The following is a 15,560-nucleotide window of genomic DNA, read 5'->3' as shown; positions in this document are numbered from 1 at the left end:
TAGAAGTAGTGAGGTACTGATGTCTGATTCTGTAATCTGTACAGCGAGCCACCAGGTCTATTCTTGAGCACCCTTCTGCGCTCAAAGAAATGTCAACATTTTGCTTGAGTAACTCATTGATTGTTCTGTCTCACGCTTCAGAATAGCAGCTTAGAAGTCTGGTGTGGCTTTATGGTTTACATGGGTCCAGGCTTTGGCCTGGAGAAGGTTCTGTCTGTTAAATGTCGACCCATACAATTGGACTGAAATTGCTGTCCAATCATGGTTGAACAACTCTCAAATTGCTTTGCTCTTAGACCTAAATCGACAATCAGCATGTGACTGAATGATACCTGCCAGCAGCAATTCCACACCCATAGATTGGAGCGTTGCATTATTCTGCCCAGTGGTCAGAACATCTGTGCGAGTTCAGAAGCCCATAATAGTCAGAATACTGCAGGATGTATTTCCACAAGGAACAGAACGGAGAGAAACGACAGTTCCTTCACAACTAACAGATGATACTTCTAGTCTTCAAACCTGAGCTTCCTAAAAAGTAGAGCTGAGTCTATGATCAGATCAGCCATGACCTTATTGAATGGGGAGCAGGCTCGGGGTTCTGGGTGGCCCACTCCTGGTCCTATTTCTCATGGTCATATGTACCCAGCATGCCCCGCGGGGGAGAATGTGCTGCACCCAGACTACAGGAGCTCAGTGCGCAGGCGCGGGCCTGGCTGTGTCTGGAGCATGCGCGGTGTGTGTAATGGCGGAGGAGACATGTTTTGGACAGGCTCCACAGAAGTGTCCTTTTCAGCGGGACGGAGCGGAGTAATGGACCAGCAGGGAGCCGGGGAGGCTTCATAAACAACCGGTGTCCGCTGCAAGCCCGGAAGTGGGTGAGTTCAGGCAAGCAGGGGTGGCAGATGCTGCTTTGTCTTGTTTTTGCTATCTGTGCTGACACTAGAGCAGCTGATAAGGAGTGCGAGAGTAGGAGACAGAGGCCCAGAGACCAGCCCAACCAGTTGCAGACAAAGATAGAGGGTTTGAAATCGAGAGGTGACGTCGCAGCCAAGCTGGTAAGTGGTTGGCTGTTCGACTGGTAAGTATAACTCTTTTAGACTGACTTTTAGATTGGTTTAATTGGCAGCCAACCAATAAGTAGCTGTTTGGTGTTTAAGTAAATTTTAGTAAGTAAATTAATTTAAGGGTTAAGTCATGGCAGCAGAGCTCGGACATGTGTCATGCTCCTCCTGTGTTACGTGGGAAGTCAGGGACGCTTCCAGTGTCCCTGACTACTATGTGTGTGGGAAGTGTGTCCAACTGCAGCTCCTGACCGACCGCATGACGGCACTGGGAAAAAGAGTGGGAGAGCTATAGTGATAGGGGACTCTACTGTAAAGGGAATAGATAGGAGTTTCTGCGGACGCAACCGAGACTCCAGGATGGTATGTTGCCTCCCTGGTGCAAGGGTCAAGGATGTCTCGGAGCGGCTGCTGAGCATTCTGGAGAGGGAGGGTGAACAGCCAGTTGTCGTGGTACATGTAGGTACCAACGATATAGGTAAGAAGCGGGAAGAGGTCCTACAAGCTGAATTTAGGGAGCTAGGAGTTAAATTAAAATGTAGAACCTCAAAGGTAGTAATCTCTGGATTGCTACCAGTGCCACGTGCTAATCAGAGTAGAGGGAGCAGGGTAGTTAGAATAAATACGTGGCTTGAGCAGTGGTGCAAGAGGGAGGGATTCAAATTCCTGGGACATTGGAAACAGTTCTGGGGGAAGTGGGACCTGAGCTGCAAGGAGGATGCTATCAGGCTGCAGATTGACTTGGATAGGTTAGGTGAGTGGGCAAATGCATGACAGATGAAATATAATGTGGATTAATGTGAGGTTATCCACTTTGGTGGTAAAAACAGAGAGACAGACTATTATCTGAATGGTGACAGATTAGGAAACGGGGAGGTGCAACGAGACCTGGGTGTCATGGTACATCAGTCATTGACGGTTGGCATGCAGATACAGGAGGCGGTTAAGAAATCAAACGGCATGTTGGCCTTCATAGCGTGGGGATTTGAGTACAAGGGCAGGGAGGTATCAGTACAGTTGTACAGAGCTTTGTTGAGGCCACACCTGGGGTATTGTGTACAGTTTTGGTCTCCTAACTTGAGGAACGACATTCTTGCTATAGAGGGAGTGCAGCGAAGGTTCACCAGACTGATTCCTGGGATGGTGAGACTGACATATCAAGAAAGACAGGATCAACTGGGCTTGCATTCACTGGAGTTCAGAAGAATGAGAGGGGTTCTGATGGTTTTCGACAGGTTAGATGCAGGAAGAATGTTCCCAGAACCAGGGATCAGAGTTTAAGGATAAGGTGTAAGCCATTTAGGATCGAGATGAGGAGAAACCTCTTCACCCAGAGAGTGGTGAACCTGTGGAATTCGCTACCACAGAAAGTTGTTGAGGTCAATTCACTAAATATATTCAAAAAGGAGTTAGATGTAGTCCTTACTACTAGGGGGATCAAGGGGTATGGCGAGAAAGCAGGAATGGGTTACTGAAGTTGCATGTTCAGCCATGAACTCATTGAATGGCGGTGCAGGCTCGAAGGGCCGAATGACCTACTCCTGCCCTATTTTCTATGTTTCTATGTTTCTATAATAACCGGAATATCGGCGGTTACAGCTTCGAGGCTTTCTCCCGGTCACAGGCCCAAGGTAACAGCGGCCATCTTGGTACAGGAAGCATGTTCAGCGTTCCACCATCTTGATGCAGTTAGTAGCAGAGTGCATGCGCGACCATCTTGGTGCTGGAATGTCCGTGTCTGGAACTGAACCCAGCCAGAGTCAGCACCTTCAGGGCAGGGGCACCAGTGAGTGCAGAACTGAACCCAACCAGAATCAGGACCTTCAGGGCAGGGGCACCAGTGAGTGCAGAACTGAACCCAACCAGAATCAGGACCTTCAGGGCAGGGGCACCAGTGAGTGCAGAACTGAACCCAACCAGAGTCAGGACCTTCAGGGGAGGGGAACAAGTGAGTGTAGAACTGAACCCAGCCAGAGTCAGGACCTTCAGGGGAGGGGAACCAGTGAGTGTAGAACTGAACCCAGCCACAGTCAGCACCTTCAGGGGAGAGGAACCAGTGAGTGTAGAACTGAGCCCAGCCAGAGTCATTGCCTTCAGGGGAGGGGAACCAGTGAGTGTAGAACTGAGCCCAGCCAGAGTCAGTGCCTTCAGGGGAGGGGAACCAGTGAGTGTAGAACTAGACCCAGCCACAGTTAGCACCATTATTGGAGGAGAGGGAGAGGAAACCAGTGATTGTAGAACTGGACTCGGCCAGAGTCAGCACCATCAAGGGGGGAGGGGAGCCAGTGAGTGTCGAACTGTACGCAGCTAGAATTGGTGGGGAAAATTGGGAGTGGAGGTGAAGCAGTCTATAACATAAGAATATAAGAAATAGGAGCAGGAGTAGGCCATTTGGCCCCTCGAGCCTGCTCCCCATTCAATAAGATCATGGCTGATCTGATCATGGACTCGACTCCACATCCGTGCCCGCTCCCCATAACCCTTTACTCCCTTATCGCTGAAAATGTGTCTCTCTCCACCTTAAATATATTCAAAGACCCAGCTAGCACAGCTCTTTGGGGCAGCTAATTCCATGGATTTACAACCCTCAGAGAAGAAATCTCAGTTTTAAATGGGCGGCTCTTTATTCTGAGACTATTTCCGCTAATTTTAGTTTCCCCTATGAATGGAAATATCCCCTCTGCATCCAGCTTGGCGAGCCACATCATTATCATTAAGTTTCAATAAGATCACCTCTCATTCTTCTGAACTCCAATGTGTAGAAGCTAAACCTACTCAACCTATGCTCAGAAATCAAACCCCTCATCTCTGGAATCAACCTAGTGAACTTTCTCTGAACAGCCTCCAATGTAAGTATATCCTTCCTTACATACGGAGACCAAAACTGTACGCAGTACTCCAGGTGTGGCCTCGCCATTACTCTGTACAGTTGTAGCAGGACTTCTCTGCTTTTATACTCTATCCCCCTTGCAATAAAGGCCAACATTCCATTTGCCTTCCTGATTATTTGCTGTACCTGCATGCTAACTTTTTGTGTTTCATGCACAAGACACCCAAGTCTCTCTGTAATGCAGCTCTTTGCAATTTTTCTCCATTTAAATTATAATTTGCGTTTCTATTATTTACTAAAGTGGATGACCTCACATTTTCCCACATTATACTTCATCTGCCAAATGTTTGCCCTCTGACTAAACTTGTCTGTATCCCTTTGCAGATTTTTTGTGTCTTCCACACAATTCTTGTAACAACTGCAAACTCGGTCCCTTCATCCAAATCATTAATATGGATTGTAAATAGTTGAGGACCGAGCGCCAATCCCTGCGGCACCCCACTAGTCATGTTTGCCAACTGGAAAATGACCCATTTATCCCGACCCTCTGTTTTCTGTTAGTTAGCCAATCCCCTCTCCACGTTAATATATTACCCCCAACCCAGTGAGCTTTTATATTGTGCAGTAACCTCTTAGGTGGCACCTTATCGAATGCCTTCTGGAAATCCAAATACATCACATCCACTGCTTACCCCTTATCCACCCTGCTCGTTACATCCTCAAAGAACTCCAGCGAATTTGTAAACTTGATTTCCCTTTCATAAAACCATGTTGAATCTGCTTGAATGAATGTTGCTTTTCCAAATGTCCTGCTACTGCTTCCTTAATAATGGACTCCAGCATTTTCCCAACGACAGAAGTTAGGCTACCTGGTATATGGTTTCCTGCTTTTTGTCTGCCTCCTTTTTCAAAGCGGCAAATTACATTTGCGCTTTCCAATCTGTTGGGACCGCACTAGAATCCAGGGAATTTTGGTAGATTGCAACCAATGCTTCCACTATCTCTGCAGCCACTTCTCTTAAGACCCTAGGATGCAAGCCATCAGGTTCAGGGGACTGTTCTGCCTTTAGTCCCATTATTTTACCTAATACTACATGATTAGTGATTGTATTACGTAACTCCCTACCTATAGCCCCTCGCTTATCCACTGCTGGGATGTTTTTAGTGTCTTCTACCATGAAGGACTCTTACTGTATTCTGTATTCTGTGCTAGCTTACTTTCATAATCTATCTTCCCTCTCAATCATTTTTTTAGTCGTTTTCTGCTGGCTTTTAAAAATGTCATAAACCTCTGGCCTCCCACTAGTCTTGGCCACACCGTATGCCTTTGTTTTCAATTTGATTCCTCCCTTATTTCCTTAGTTAGCCACGGATGATTATCCCTTCTCTTAGTCTCTCCTTCTCATTGGGATATATTTTTGTTGCAGGTAATGAAATATCTCCTTAAATGTCTGCCACTGCTCATCAACCGTCCCATTCTTTAATCTATTTTCCCAGTCCACTTTAGCCAACTCTGCCCTCATACCTCTGCAGTCTCCTTTATTTAAACTTAGGACCCTTGTTTGAGAACCAACTTTCTCACCCTCCAGCTGAATTTGAAATTCAACCATATTATGGTCACTTATTCCAAGAGGATCTTTAAGTACGAGATCATTTATTAATCCTGCCTCATTACACAGTACTAGATCTAAGATAGCCTGCTCCCTGGTTGGTTCCACAACGTACTGTTCAAGGAATCTATCCCGGATACACTCTATGGACTCCTCCTCAAGGCTACCCTGGCCAATTTGCTTTGTCCAATCAATATGAAGTTTAAAATCACCCATAAATATTGCCGTTCCTTTATTACAAGCCTCCATTATTTCTTGATTTATACTCCGTCCAACAGTGTAGCTACTTTTCGGGGGCCTATAGACTCTGCCCACCAGTGACTTTCCCTTTATTATTCCTCATCTCCAGCCAAACTGATTCAATATCTTGATCCTCTGAGCAAATATCGTTTCTCACTAACGCACTGATCTAATTCTTTATTAACAGAACTATCCCACCTCCTTTTTTTTCTGTCTGTCCTTCCGAATTGTCAAATATCCTTGAATATTTAGTTCCCAGTCCTGGTCACCTTGCAACCACGTCTCTGTAATGGGTATCAGATCATACCCATTTGTATCTATTTGTGCCGTCAACTCATCTATTTTGTTACGAGTGTTATGTGCATTTAGACAAAGAACTTTTAAATTTGTTTTTTTACCTGTTTTTCCTGCTTTTTTCTTCTGTCCTTCAAACTCACTTTCTACATTTTTGCTTTCTAATTCCAGATTCACTTCCCTACCGACTGAATCTATTCTCAGGTTCCCATTCCCCTGCCAAGCTAGTTTAAACTCTCCCCAACAGCACTGGCAAACCCCCCCCCCCCGGACGAGGATATTGGTCCCGGCTCTGTTGAGGTGCAACCCGTCTGGCTTGTACAGGTCCCACCTCCCTCCAGAAGCGGTCCCAATGCATCAGGAATCTAAAGCCCTCACTCCTGCACCATCTCTCTAGCCAGGCATTCATCTGCTCTATCCTCCTATTTCTGTACTCACTAGTTCATGGCACCAGGAGTAATTTTAAATATTACCTTAGACCATGTCACTGTTTATAATTACACATGACCCTGTCTCGGTTTATATTACATTCGACCCTGCCTCTGTTTATATTACACTAGACCCTGTCCCTGTTTATATTACACTAGACAGTGTCACTGCTTATAAATAGAAGTATAGAGTACAAATGCATGGATATTATGATGAACCTGTACAAAACACTGGTTCGGCCTCAACTGGAGTATTATGCCCAATTGTGTGCAACACACTTTGGGAATAATGTGAAGGCCTTGGAGAGGGTGCAGAAAAGATTTACGAGAATGATTCCAAGGATGAGGGACTTCAGTTACCTGGACAACTGGAGCAGCTGAGGTTGCAAGGGGGATAGAGTATAAAAGCAGAGAAGTCCTGCTACAACGGTACAGGGTTTTGATGAGGCCACACCTGGAGTACTGCGTACAGTTTTGGTCTCTGTGTATTTAAGGAAGGATATACTTTCATTGGAGGCAGCTCAGAGAAGGTTCACTAGGTTGATTCCTGACATGAGGGGGTTGACTTATGAAGAAAGACTGAGTAGCTTGCGCCTATACTCATTCGAGTTCAGAAGACTGAGAGGTGATATAATTGAAACATATAAGATATTGAGGGGGCTTGACAAGGTGCATTCAGAGAGGATATTTCCACTCATAGGGGAATCTAGAGCTAGGGGGCATAGTTTCAGAATAAGGGGTTGCCCATTTAAAACTGAGATGAGGGGGAATTTCTTCTCTCAGGGTTCTAATTCTGTGGCATTCTTTGCCCCAGAGAGCTGTGGAGACCGGATCATTGAATATATTTAAGGCGAAGATAGATAGATTTTTTAGCGATTATGGGAGTAAATGTTTATGGGGAGCGGGCGGGGAAGTGGAGCTGAGTCCATGATTAGATCAGCCATGATTTTATTGAATGACGGAGCAGGCTTGAGGGGCAAATGGCCGACTCCCATTCTTATTTCTTATGTTCCCCTTAGAGCAGGGAAGATTGAGCGGAGATTTGATAGAGATGTTCAAAATCATGAGTGGTCTTGCCAGAATAGATCGTGAGATACTGTTCCCATTGGCAGAAGGGTCGAGAACCAGAGGACACAAATTTGAGGTGATTGGCAAAAGAAACAAAGGCGACACAAGAAAAAACCTTTTTGCGTAGCGAGTGTTTAATATCTGGATTGCACGGCCTGAAAGGGTGGTGGAGGCAGACTCAATCACGGCTTTCAAAAGGGAGTTGGATAAGTACCTGAAAGAAAAACATTTGCAGGGCTGTGGGGTAAGGGTGGGGGAGTGGGACTAGCTGAGGTGCTCTTGCAGAGAGCTGGCACGGGCTCGACGGGCCGAATGGTCTTGTTCCGTGCTGTAACCATTCTCTGATTCTATGGTTCTAACTCTCTCAGCATAAGCCTCCATTCCCTTCTCCCTCATATTCTGATCTTCAGTGCATCGATACTGGAAACACAGAGAGACCAATCCAGAGCCGCTCTGTATCAGGGTGGGTGCTGGATACGGAAGTCGCTCCCTGGCCTCCTGTGTGGGTCGGTTTGTTGCATCAGTTTGAGCTGGATTGGAGAGGGGGAGAAGCTGCTGGGTTTAACCCCCAGTACCTCTGGGCCCAGTCGGGACCAACAATTTCCGATGAGAGACTGTCAACGGCGGTGGGTTCTAGGGGAGATTAGGTTGTGAAACAGACACTGCCCGCACAAGGTAGAAGCGTATTGTTTTAGGAACAAGTATTTCTACAGAGGCTTTCAATATACAGATTTGTTTGAATCCATTCTTAGGATGTTGGTGTCGCTCGTAGGGCCAGAATATATTTCCAATTTCCATTTGCCCCTTGACAAGGTGATGGTGGGCCTTCTCGAACCGCTGCAGTCCGTGTAGTGAAGGCCCTCCCACAATGCTGTTAGGTGAGGAGTTCCAGGATTTTTACCCAGTGACGATGTAGGAACGGCGATATATGCCCAAGTCAGGATGGTGTGAGACTTGGAGGGGAACTTGGAGGTGATGGATTTCCATGCACCTGCAGCCCTGGTCCATCTGGGTGGGAGAGGTTGTGGGTTTGGGAGGTTCTGCCAAAGTTCTGGTCGAGTTACAGATGTTTATATTCCCTCCCCTTCGCCCTGCCCACCTCTCCCTCCTCCCATAGAGGCCAGAGTCTTGTGTAGGCCCAGACCGGGTGGTGGGTTCCCTTCCCTGAAGGACATTGGTGATCAGTTGGGTTATTATGACAATCCGGCAGCTTTCATGGTCACTTTTTCTGTTGGCGGCCGCACAAATAGCCAGGTTCATTCAGCTCAATTTCAGAACCTGCCTTTGTGTTTTTATGTGTTCTCTCTCACCCACCCTTTTTTCTGTTTGAAACTCACTTTACAGGTTATTAAAAGGAGAAGATTTGTCGACCAGAGGCTCAAACCAAACATCACATTAAGATATGACGGAGTCACTCGATTCATCGGGAATGGAATATCATCGGCCTTTGACCATGGAAGCAAAAAGCACTGTTCACAGTGGGGAGAAATGGTACACGTGCTCTGCATGTGGACAAGGCTTCAGCCGATCAGCCAACCTGGAGAGACACAAGTGCAGTCATACTGGGGAGAAACTGTGTAAATATGGGGACTGTGGGAAATGTTTCAAGCTGGAAACACATTGGCGAGTTCACACTGGGGAGAGGCCATTCAGCTGGTCCGATTGTGGGAAGGGATTCACTTGGTCAGCCGACCTGCTGATACACCAGCGAGTTCACACTGGAGAGAGGCCGTTCACCAGCTCCGAGTGTGGGGAGGGATTCACTCAGCCATCCAACCTGCTGATACACCAGCGAGTTCACTCTGGGGAGCGGCCATTCACCTGCTCTGAGTGTGGGAGGGGATTCACTCAGTCATCCACCGTGATGAAACACCAGAGAGTTCACAAGTGACTGCAGGGTTGGGATTCTGCTGTTATTGCTGCTGTTAATCACATCCCGACTGAACCATGTTCATTCTGACAGTTGAGGTTTGTTTCTGCTGAAGCTAATAACTCCTGTAACTTGACTGGAGATTAATATTTGCGATATAGACAAATAAATTAGTGTTGTTTTCAACATATTGCTGTGGATTTTTGTCTTTACCACCCGAGTGTTTAGCATCACCTGGCTGGAGCTCAGTGAGGACAATCTGGGGAGGATTGTATGGGGGGAGAACTTCAGCATGGGCACAGTCCTTCAGGGTCACACTGAGAGGGGCAAACGGCACTTTGGTCTTTCTCATCACACTTCACTGTCAGCAAAGTCACCGCGTGGGGTAATCTTGATGGTGTAAGGTGCGGATGATATCCACCAAGTGTGTTTAAAGAGATGGGATGGGTGCTCTGTTAGCCCCTTGCCCATATCTCCAACAGCTCAGTAGAATCATGGGTTGTTCCCTGAGATTGGAAGGTAGCACATGTCGTTCCCATTTTTCAAATTGGTCACAAGTCAGAGCTCGGGAACTGAAGGCCCATCAACGTGACCTCGATCACCGGGAAGGTGCTTGAAGGGATCCTGAGAGATGCTGTTTTCCATCATGGGGAAAGTGAAGGGGCCATTACAGATACTGAACACGGATTCTGGTAAACATGGTCACGTCTTACACACTATCTTCAGTTTGTAAAGAAGTTGTTAGGTTGGTGGATGGGGGAATCTGGTTGACATTGTCTACCTCAAGGTGTCAAACTCATTTTCTATGGTGGGCCTGATCCAATATCCTGGCACTTGGCATAGGCCACATTCAGAAAAGCTATTAAAATAGGAATAAATGAAATAAACTACATCGGAATTTACATTTAGATTTGATTTACTGCCTCTGCTCCCGATCTCTGGCACCTCTTAGCTTGAGCATTCATGAACTGACCCTGCTCAAACCATAACCACAAGGATATCGGTGCATGGTTCTGCCTGTAACCACAAGGCTGTGTCACTGCCACACACACATACCGTTTCCTTGTTTCACATCTCCATACAAACACCATCACCCCACACATCCCCTTTCTACACAATTGCAGCAGACATGAGCAAGGACATGAGGCTTATTAAAAGACACATTTCATTACAGCAAAGGTTACACTGGGAGACATGTTCAGTTATCTTCCATTACAGGCAAAATGCCGGGCAAACCAGCAGCACACTGGCACCTGAGCAGTGTCTCATCGGCCTACAGGCTTTTCTTAAATATATTTTCTGCCTGGATATAAACTTAAACCAGCTTTGCAGACGTGATGCTCTATTCACACATAGAAGGTGAGAGAGGTGCAGTGGGGAACATACTAAGTCCAGTAGCTGAAAGTGATTCACAGACTGGATTTTGTGTTTAGTGATCCCGGGCGTGTTACCAATACCAGCAAAGATGAAGCCCATGGAATAAAACGGACAGTGGATACTGTCTCACTGTAAGCGATTCAGAATGAGAAGCTTTAACAACAGCTGATGTTTCACAAAGGGAGACCTCACCAGACCAAAGGACATTGGAGGCGTTTAATGGGCTGTTTGTGTCACTGGGCTCCAGGAGGCTATTTGTGACAGAAGGAAAGCTGCTCACAGCAAACAAAGTTTACCTGCCAGTCCAGGCCCACTCTGACCCCCACCTTCTCTCTATCACTATTGATGGACACTGCTGCAGTAATTGCTCCTTTGACTTTTCCTCTCTTCTCCCTCCTTCACCCTTAATACACGACCCAACACAATCTCCCTCCCCCGACATCCTCACTGTGCTGGAGTCCACGCCAGTCTCCCCATCTGCTCCTTGTTCTCTCCCTGGATTCTGAAACTACAGTCTGCATCCCAAGGTACTTAAGGAAGTGGCCCGAGAAATAGTGGATGCATTGCTCATCATTTTCCAACAGTCTATCGACTCGGTATCAGTTCCAATGAACTGGAGGGTAGCTAATGTAACACCACTTTTTAAAAAAGTGGGGAGAGGAAAACGGGTAATTATAGACTGGTTAGCCTGACATCGGTCGTGGGGAAAATGTTGGAATCAATTATTAAAGATGAAATCGCAGCGCATTTGGAAAGCAGTAACGGGATCGGTCCAAGTCAGCATGGATTTATGAAAGGGAAATCATGCTTGACAAATCTTCGAGAATTGTTTGAGGATGTAAGTAGTCGAGTGGACAAGGGTGAACCAGTGGATGTGGTGTATTTGGACTTTCAAAAGTTTTTTGACAAGGTCCCACACAAGAGATTGGTGTGCAAAATTAAAGCACATGGTATTAGGGTTAAAGTATGGATGTGGATAGAGAACTGGCTGGCAGACAGGAAGCATAAAGTCTGGATAAACGGGTACTTTTCAGAATGGCAGGCAGTTACTCGTGAGGTGCCGCATGGCTCAGTGCTGGGAACCCAGCTATTTACAATATACATCAATGATTTAGATGAAGGAATGGAGTGTAATATCTCCAACTTTGCAGATGATACTAAGCTGGATCGCGGTGTGAGCTGTGAGGAGGATGCTAAGAGGCTGCAGGGTGACTTGGACAGGCAAATGCATGGCAGATGAAGTATAATGTGGATAAATGTGAGGTTATCCACTTGATGGCTAAAACATGAAGACAGAATATTATCTGAGTGGCGACAGATTAAGAAAAGGGGAGTTGCAATCGGACAAGGGTGTCATGGTACATCAGTCATTGCAAGTTGGCTTGCAGGTACAGCAGGTGGTGAAAAAGGCAAATGGTATGTTGGCCTTCATTGCAAGCGGATTTGAGTATAGAAGCAGGGAGGTCTTACTGCAGTTGTGCAGGGCCTTCGTGAGGCCTCACCTGGAATATTGTGCTCAGTTTTGGTCTCTTAATCTGAAGAAGGACATTCTTGCTATTGAGGGAGTGCAGCAAAGTTTCACGTGACTGATTACCGGGACGGCAGGACTGACCTATGATGAGAGACTCGATCGACTGGGCCTGTATTCACTGGAGTTTAGAAGAATGAGAGGGGATCTCATAGAAATATATAAGATTCTGACGGCACTGGACAGGTTCGATGCAGGAAGAATGTTCCCGATGTTGAGAAAGTCCAGAACCAGGGGACATAGTCTAAGGATAAGAGGTAAGCCATTTAGGACCGAGATGAGGAGAGACTTCTTCACTCAAAGTTGTTAACCTGTGGAATTCTCTGCCGCAGAGAGTTGTTGATGCCAGTTCGTTACATATATTCAAGAGTGAGTTAGATATGGCCCTTACCTCTAAAGGGATCAAGTGGTATGGAGAGAAAGCAGGAAAGAGGTACTGAGGTGAATGATCAGCCATGATCTTATTGAATGGTGGTGCAGGCTCGAAGGGCCGAATGGCCTACTCCTGCACCTAGTTTCTATGTTTCTATATTTCTAACTAACTCTTCCCCCTCCTGAAGTCTACAGGCTCTAAAACTGAAGCTTGGTGGCCCTCAGTCCCTACTCCTTGATTTACATCCCCTTCTCTCCTCCTCTTTCCCCCTTGGTTGTGTTCCACACTCTGGGCCTTGGGCCTTCCCTGGGGATTCTCAGTATGAACAGGGTGTGTGTGTTGAGACAGGATGTCCCAGCTCTCCACCTTTAAAGGGACAAGGAGAGGACCAGCTTGGCTGAATGGCCCTGCTTAGTGACATCACTGCAGCGCCGAGCAACCACCCTCCCTGAGCCCTGCTCATTATGGGCTGGGTTGAGCTCAGTGCTATCACAGGAAGGGCAACAGGAGCAGGATTCGAGCCGTGTGGAGCCCAGTATTAATGGGGAGAGGTACAGGATCAATTTATACCTTATTGAGTGAGAAATGTCAGTGTCCCAGACACTCCCTGTCCCTCAGTATCTGTGTCGAGGAGCGACCAGTGGGTTCAATCTGTATCTAACCCATGCTGTGCCCGACTGGAGAGTGTTTGAAGCTGGCATGAGGTGCTCAGCTCAATGAACACAACATTTTACCCAAAGATGATCAGATAAACCCATCAGCTTCTCCCCTGGACACAGGCCCTGAAGGACCGGGAGTGCCTCTAATAATTTAGCTGGTGCCCTTGATTAAATTTAAGCACCTCACATCTCTTTTTAAAAATTTGTTCAGGGGATGTGTGTCTCGTCTCTCATCTCTCATTCTTCTAAACGCTGGAGAATATAGGCCTAGTCTACTCAATCTCACATAGGACAATCCCCCCATCCCAGCAATCAGTCTGGTGAATCTTCATTGCACTCCCTCTATAGCAAGTTTATCTTTCCTTCGCTAAGGAGACCAAAACTGCACACAGTACTCCAGGGCCCTGTATAATTGCAGTAAGACGTAAATACTCAAATCCTCTTTTAATAAAGGCCAATAATCCTATTGATTTCTTAATTGCTTGCTGCACCTGCATATTAATTTTCAGCGATTTGTGTACAAGAACACCCACGTCCCTCTGAACAGAATGTTTCCCAAACTCTCACCATTTAAAAAAAATACTCTGCCTTTCTATTTTTACTAAAAGTGTCTAACTTAATATTTCTTCACATTATATTTTATTTGCCATGTTCTTGCCCACTCACTGAGCCTGTACATATCCGTTTGAAACCTCTTTTCATCCTCCTCACACTTACATCCCCAATTAGCTTTGTAGCCTCAGCAGACTTCGATATATGACATTTGGTCCCCTCATCCAAATTATTGATATAGATTGTGAATAGCTGGGGCCCAAGCACCGATCCTTGCAGCACCCCACCAATTACAGCCTGCCAACCCGAAAATCACCCGTTTATTCCTACTCTCTGTTTTCTGTCAATTAACCAATCCTTAATCCTTGCTCGTATAATAATCTCTTGTGAGGCACCTCATCGAATGCCTTCTGTAAATCTAAATACATGTCTGTTCCAATGGGATTCTCACAGCCTCTTTGTCTGTCAGGCTCTCTCTTTCCCATCATTTCGGTCTGTCCATGTCTTTGCCTGTCTCTGTTAGTCCCTGCCTGTAAGCTGAAAAGTATTTCCATCATTTTCTGTTTTAGTCTCTATCGCTCTCTCTCTATCTGTCTCTCTCCTTATCACTCTGTTTATCATTGTCTTTCTCTCACTCTTTCCCTCTCTCTCTTAATAGATCACACACACACATCTCTGTATATGTATATATTTGAGTCTTTTTCTCACTCAGTCTGCCTCTCCTTCTCAGTCTCACACTTTCTGTCTCTCGTTGTCTCTATCTCGCTGTCTGTCTCTCCCTGTTTGTCGCTTTGTCTCTGTCTCTCAATGTGTCTGTTGACTTCTCCTGGTGTCCAGTTCTGTTCACAGTGACTCGATTCCTGCTCTGACAGAACTGGAACCCGTCAGTTCCTCGTTAGTATAGTGGTGAGTATCCCCGCCTGTCACGCGGGAGACCGGGGTTCAATTCCCCGACGGGGAGGCAGTTGTTTCAAGATTTCAAATTTTACTTCTGTTTCTTGGAAGAGATGCATATTAAAAAGTTCCAGAGCAATATGGAACTGTAATAATACAGGTAGATGAGATTGCCTCGTCCACATTTTTCGCAAACGGATAATTTTTCAGAAGTCTTTGGCCGTCTGCTGCACAGACATGGATGACTGAGTTTTTTCTGAGTGATGTTTAAAAAGGCAGCGACGCAGTAGTCGTGGCCGAGTGGTTAAGGCGATGGACTAAAATCCATTGGGTTATCCCGCATAGGTTCGAATCCTGCCGACTACCATTCTCAGCATTTTTCATTCCATTTCACAATTTAACCGGTTCTCTGCCAAACTGATCCTGAGATCGATGGAATAACGTCCCACACCTTTCAACTTTGACATTTTCTTATCATTTTTATTAATCTGCAATATTCACGATACATCCGTTTCAAAAATCGCAAACATCAGTCAAAGTTGCGACAGTGATTCAGCCTATCTATCCCTCGAGATGTCTGAGGCATCTGTGCATGCCTGTTGGGCGTGCAAATTTTTGGTTATGTGTGTGTGTGTCTCTGTGTCTGTCTATCTCTTTGTATGTCTCTGTGTATGTGCAACTGTCTGTGGAAATCATCACTATGAATTTGGTATGTCCTGGAAATTATAAAAATGACTTGGGGAAAATAATACGGTTGTGAACTTTTGTATCGGCTT

The 15,560-nt window shown here is 46.0% G+C and overlaps 1 protein-coding gene and 1 non-coding gene across 4 annotated transcripts; both read left to right on the top strand.

Annotated features, from left to right (window-relative positions):
* The first annotated feature begins 798 nt into the window (after positions 1–798).
* On the top strand, positions 799–9,533 carry LOC139235360 (zinc finger protein 239-like). 3 transcript variants are annotated; one of them, XM_070866504.1, is made up of 2 exons: positions 799–875; positions 8,876–9,533. In XM_070866504.1, the coding sequence occupies exon 2, from the start codon at positions 8,934–8,936 to the stop codon at positions 9,420–9,422; it is 489 nt and encodes a 162-aa protein (XP_070722605.1). In that variant the 5' UTR covers positions 799–875; positions 8,876–8,933; the 3' UTR covers positions 9,423–9,533. The 3 variants fall into 3 exon arrangements, 2 of the variants coding, with proteins under 2 accessions (XP_070722605.1, XP_070722607.1); XR_011588467.1 differs by lacking the exon at positions 8,876–9,533 and adding an exon at positions 2,661–2,724 and having other exon boundaries at positions 828–875; XM_070866506.1 differs by lacking the exon at positions 799–875 and adding an exon at positions 991–1,055.
* Positions 9,534–14,779: 5,246 nt separating this feature from the next.
* On the top strand, positions 14,780–14,851 carry trnad-guc (transfer RNA aspartic acid (anticodon GUC)). The gene has a single exon. It is a non-coding gene; the product is annotated as a tRNA-Asp (tRNA).
* The last annotated feature ends 709 nt before the right edge of the window (positions 14,852–15,560 follow it).

Source organism: Pristiophorus japonicus, chromosome 23, assembly GCF_044704955.1.
Source record: "Pristiophorus japonicus isolate sPriJap1 chromosome 23, sPriJap1.hap1, whole genome shotgun sequence".
Classification (NCBI taxonomy): Eukaryota; Metazoa; Chordata; class Chondrichthyes; family Pristiophoridae; genus Pristiophorus; species Pristiophorus japonicus.
Note: the sequence above shows the minus strand (reverse complement) of the source record. Positions and strands in the feature narration are given on the sequence as shown.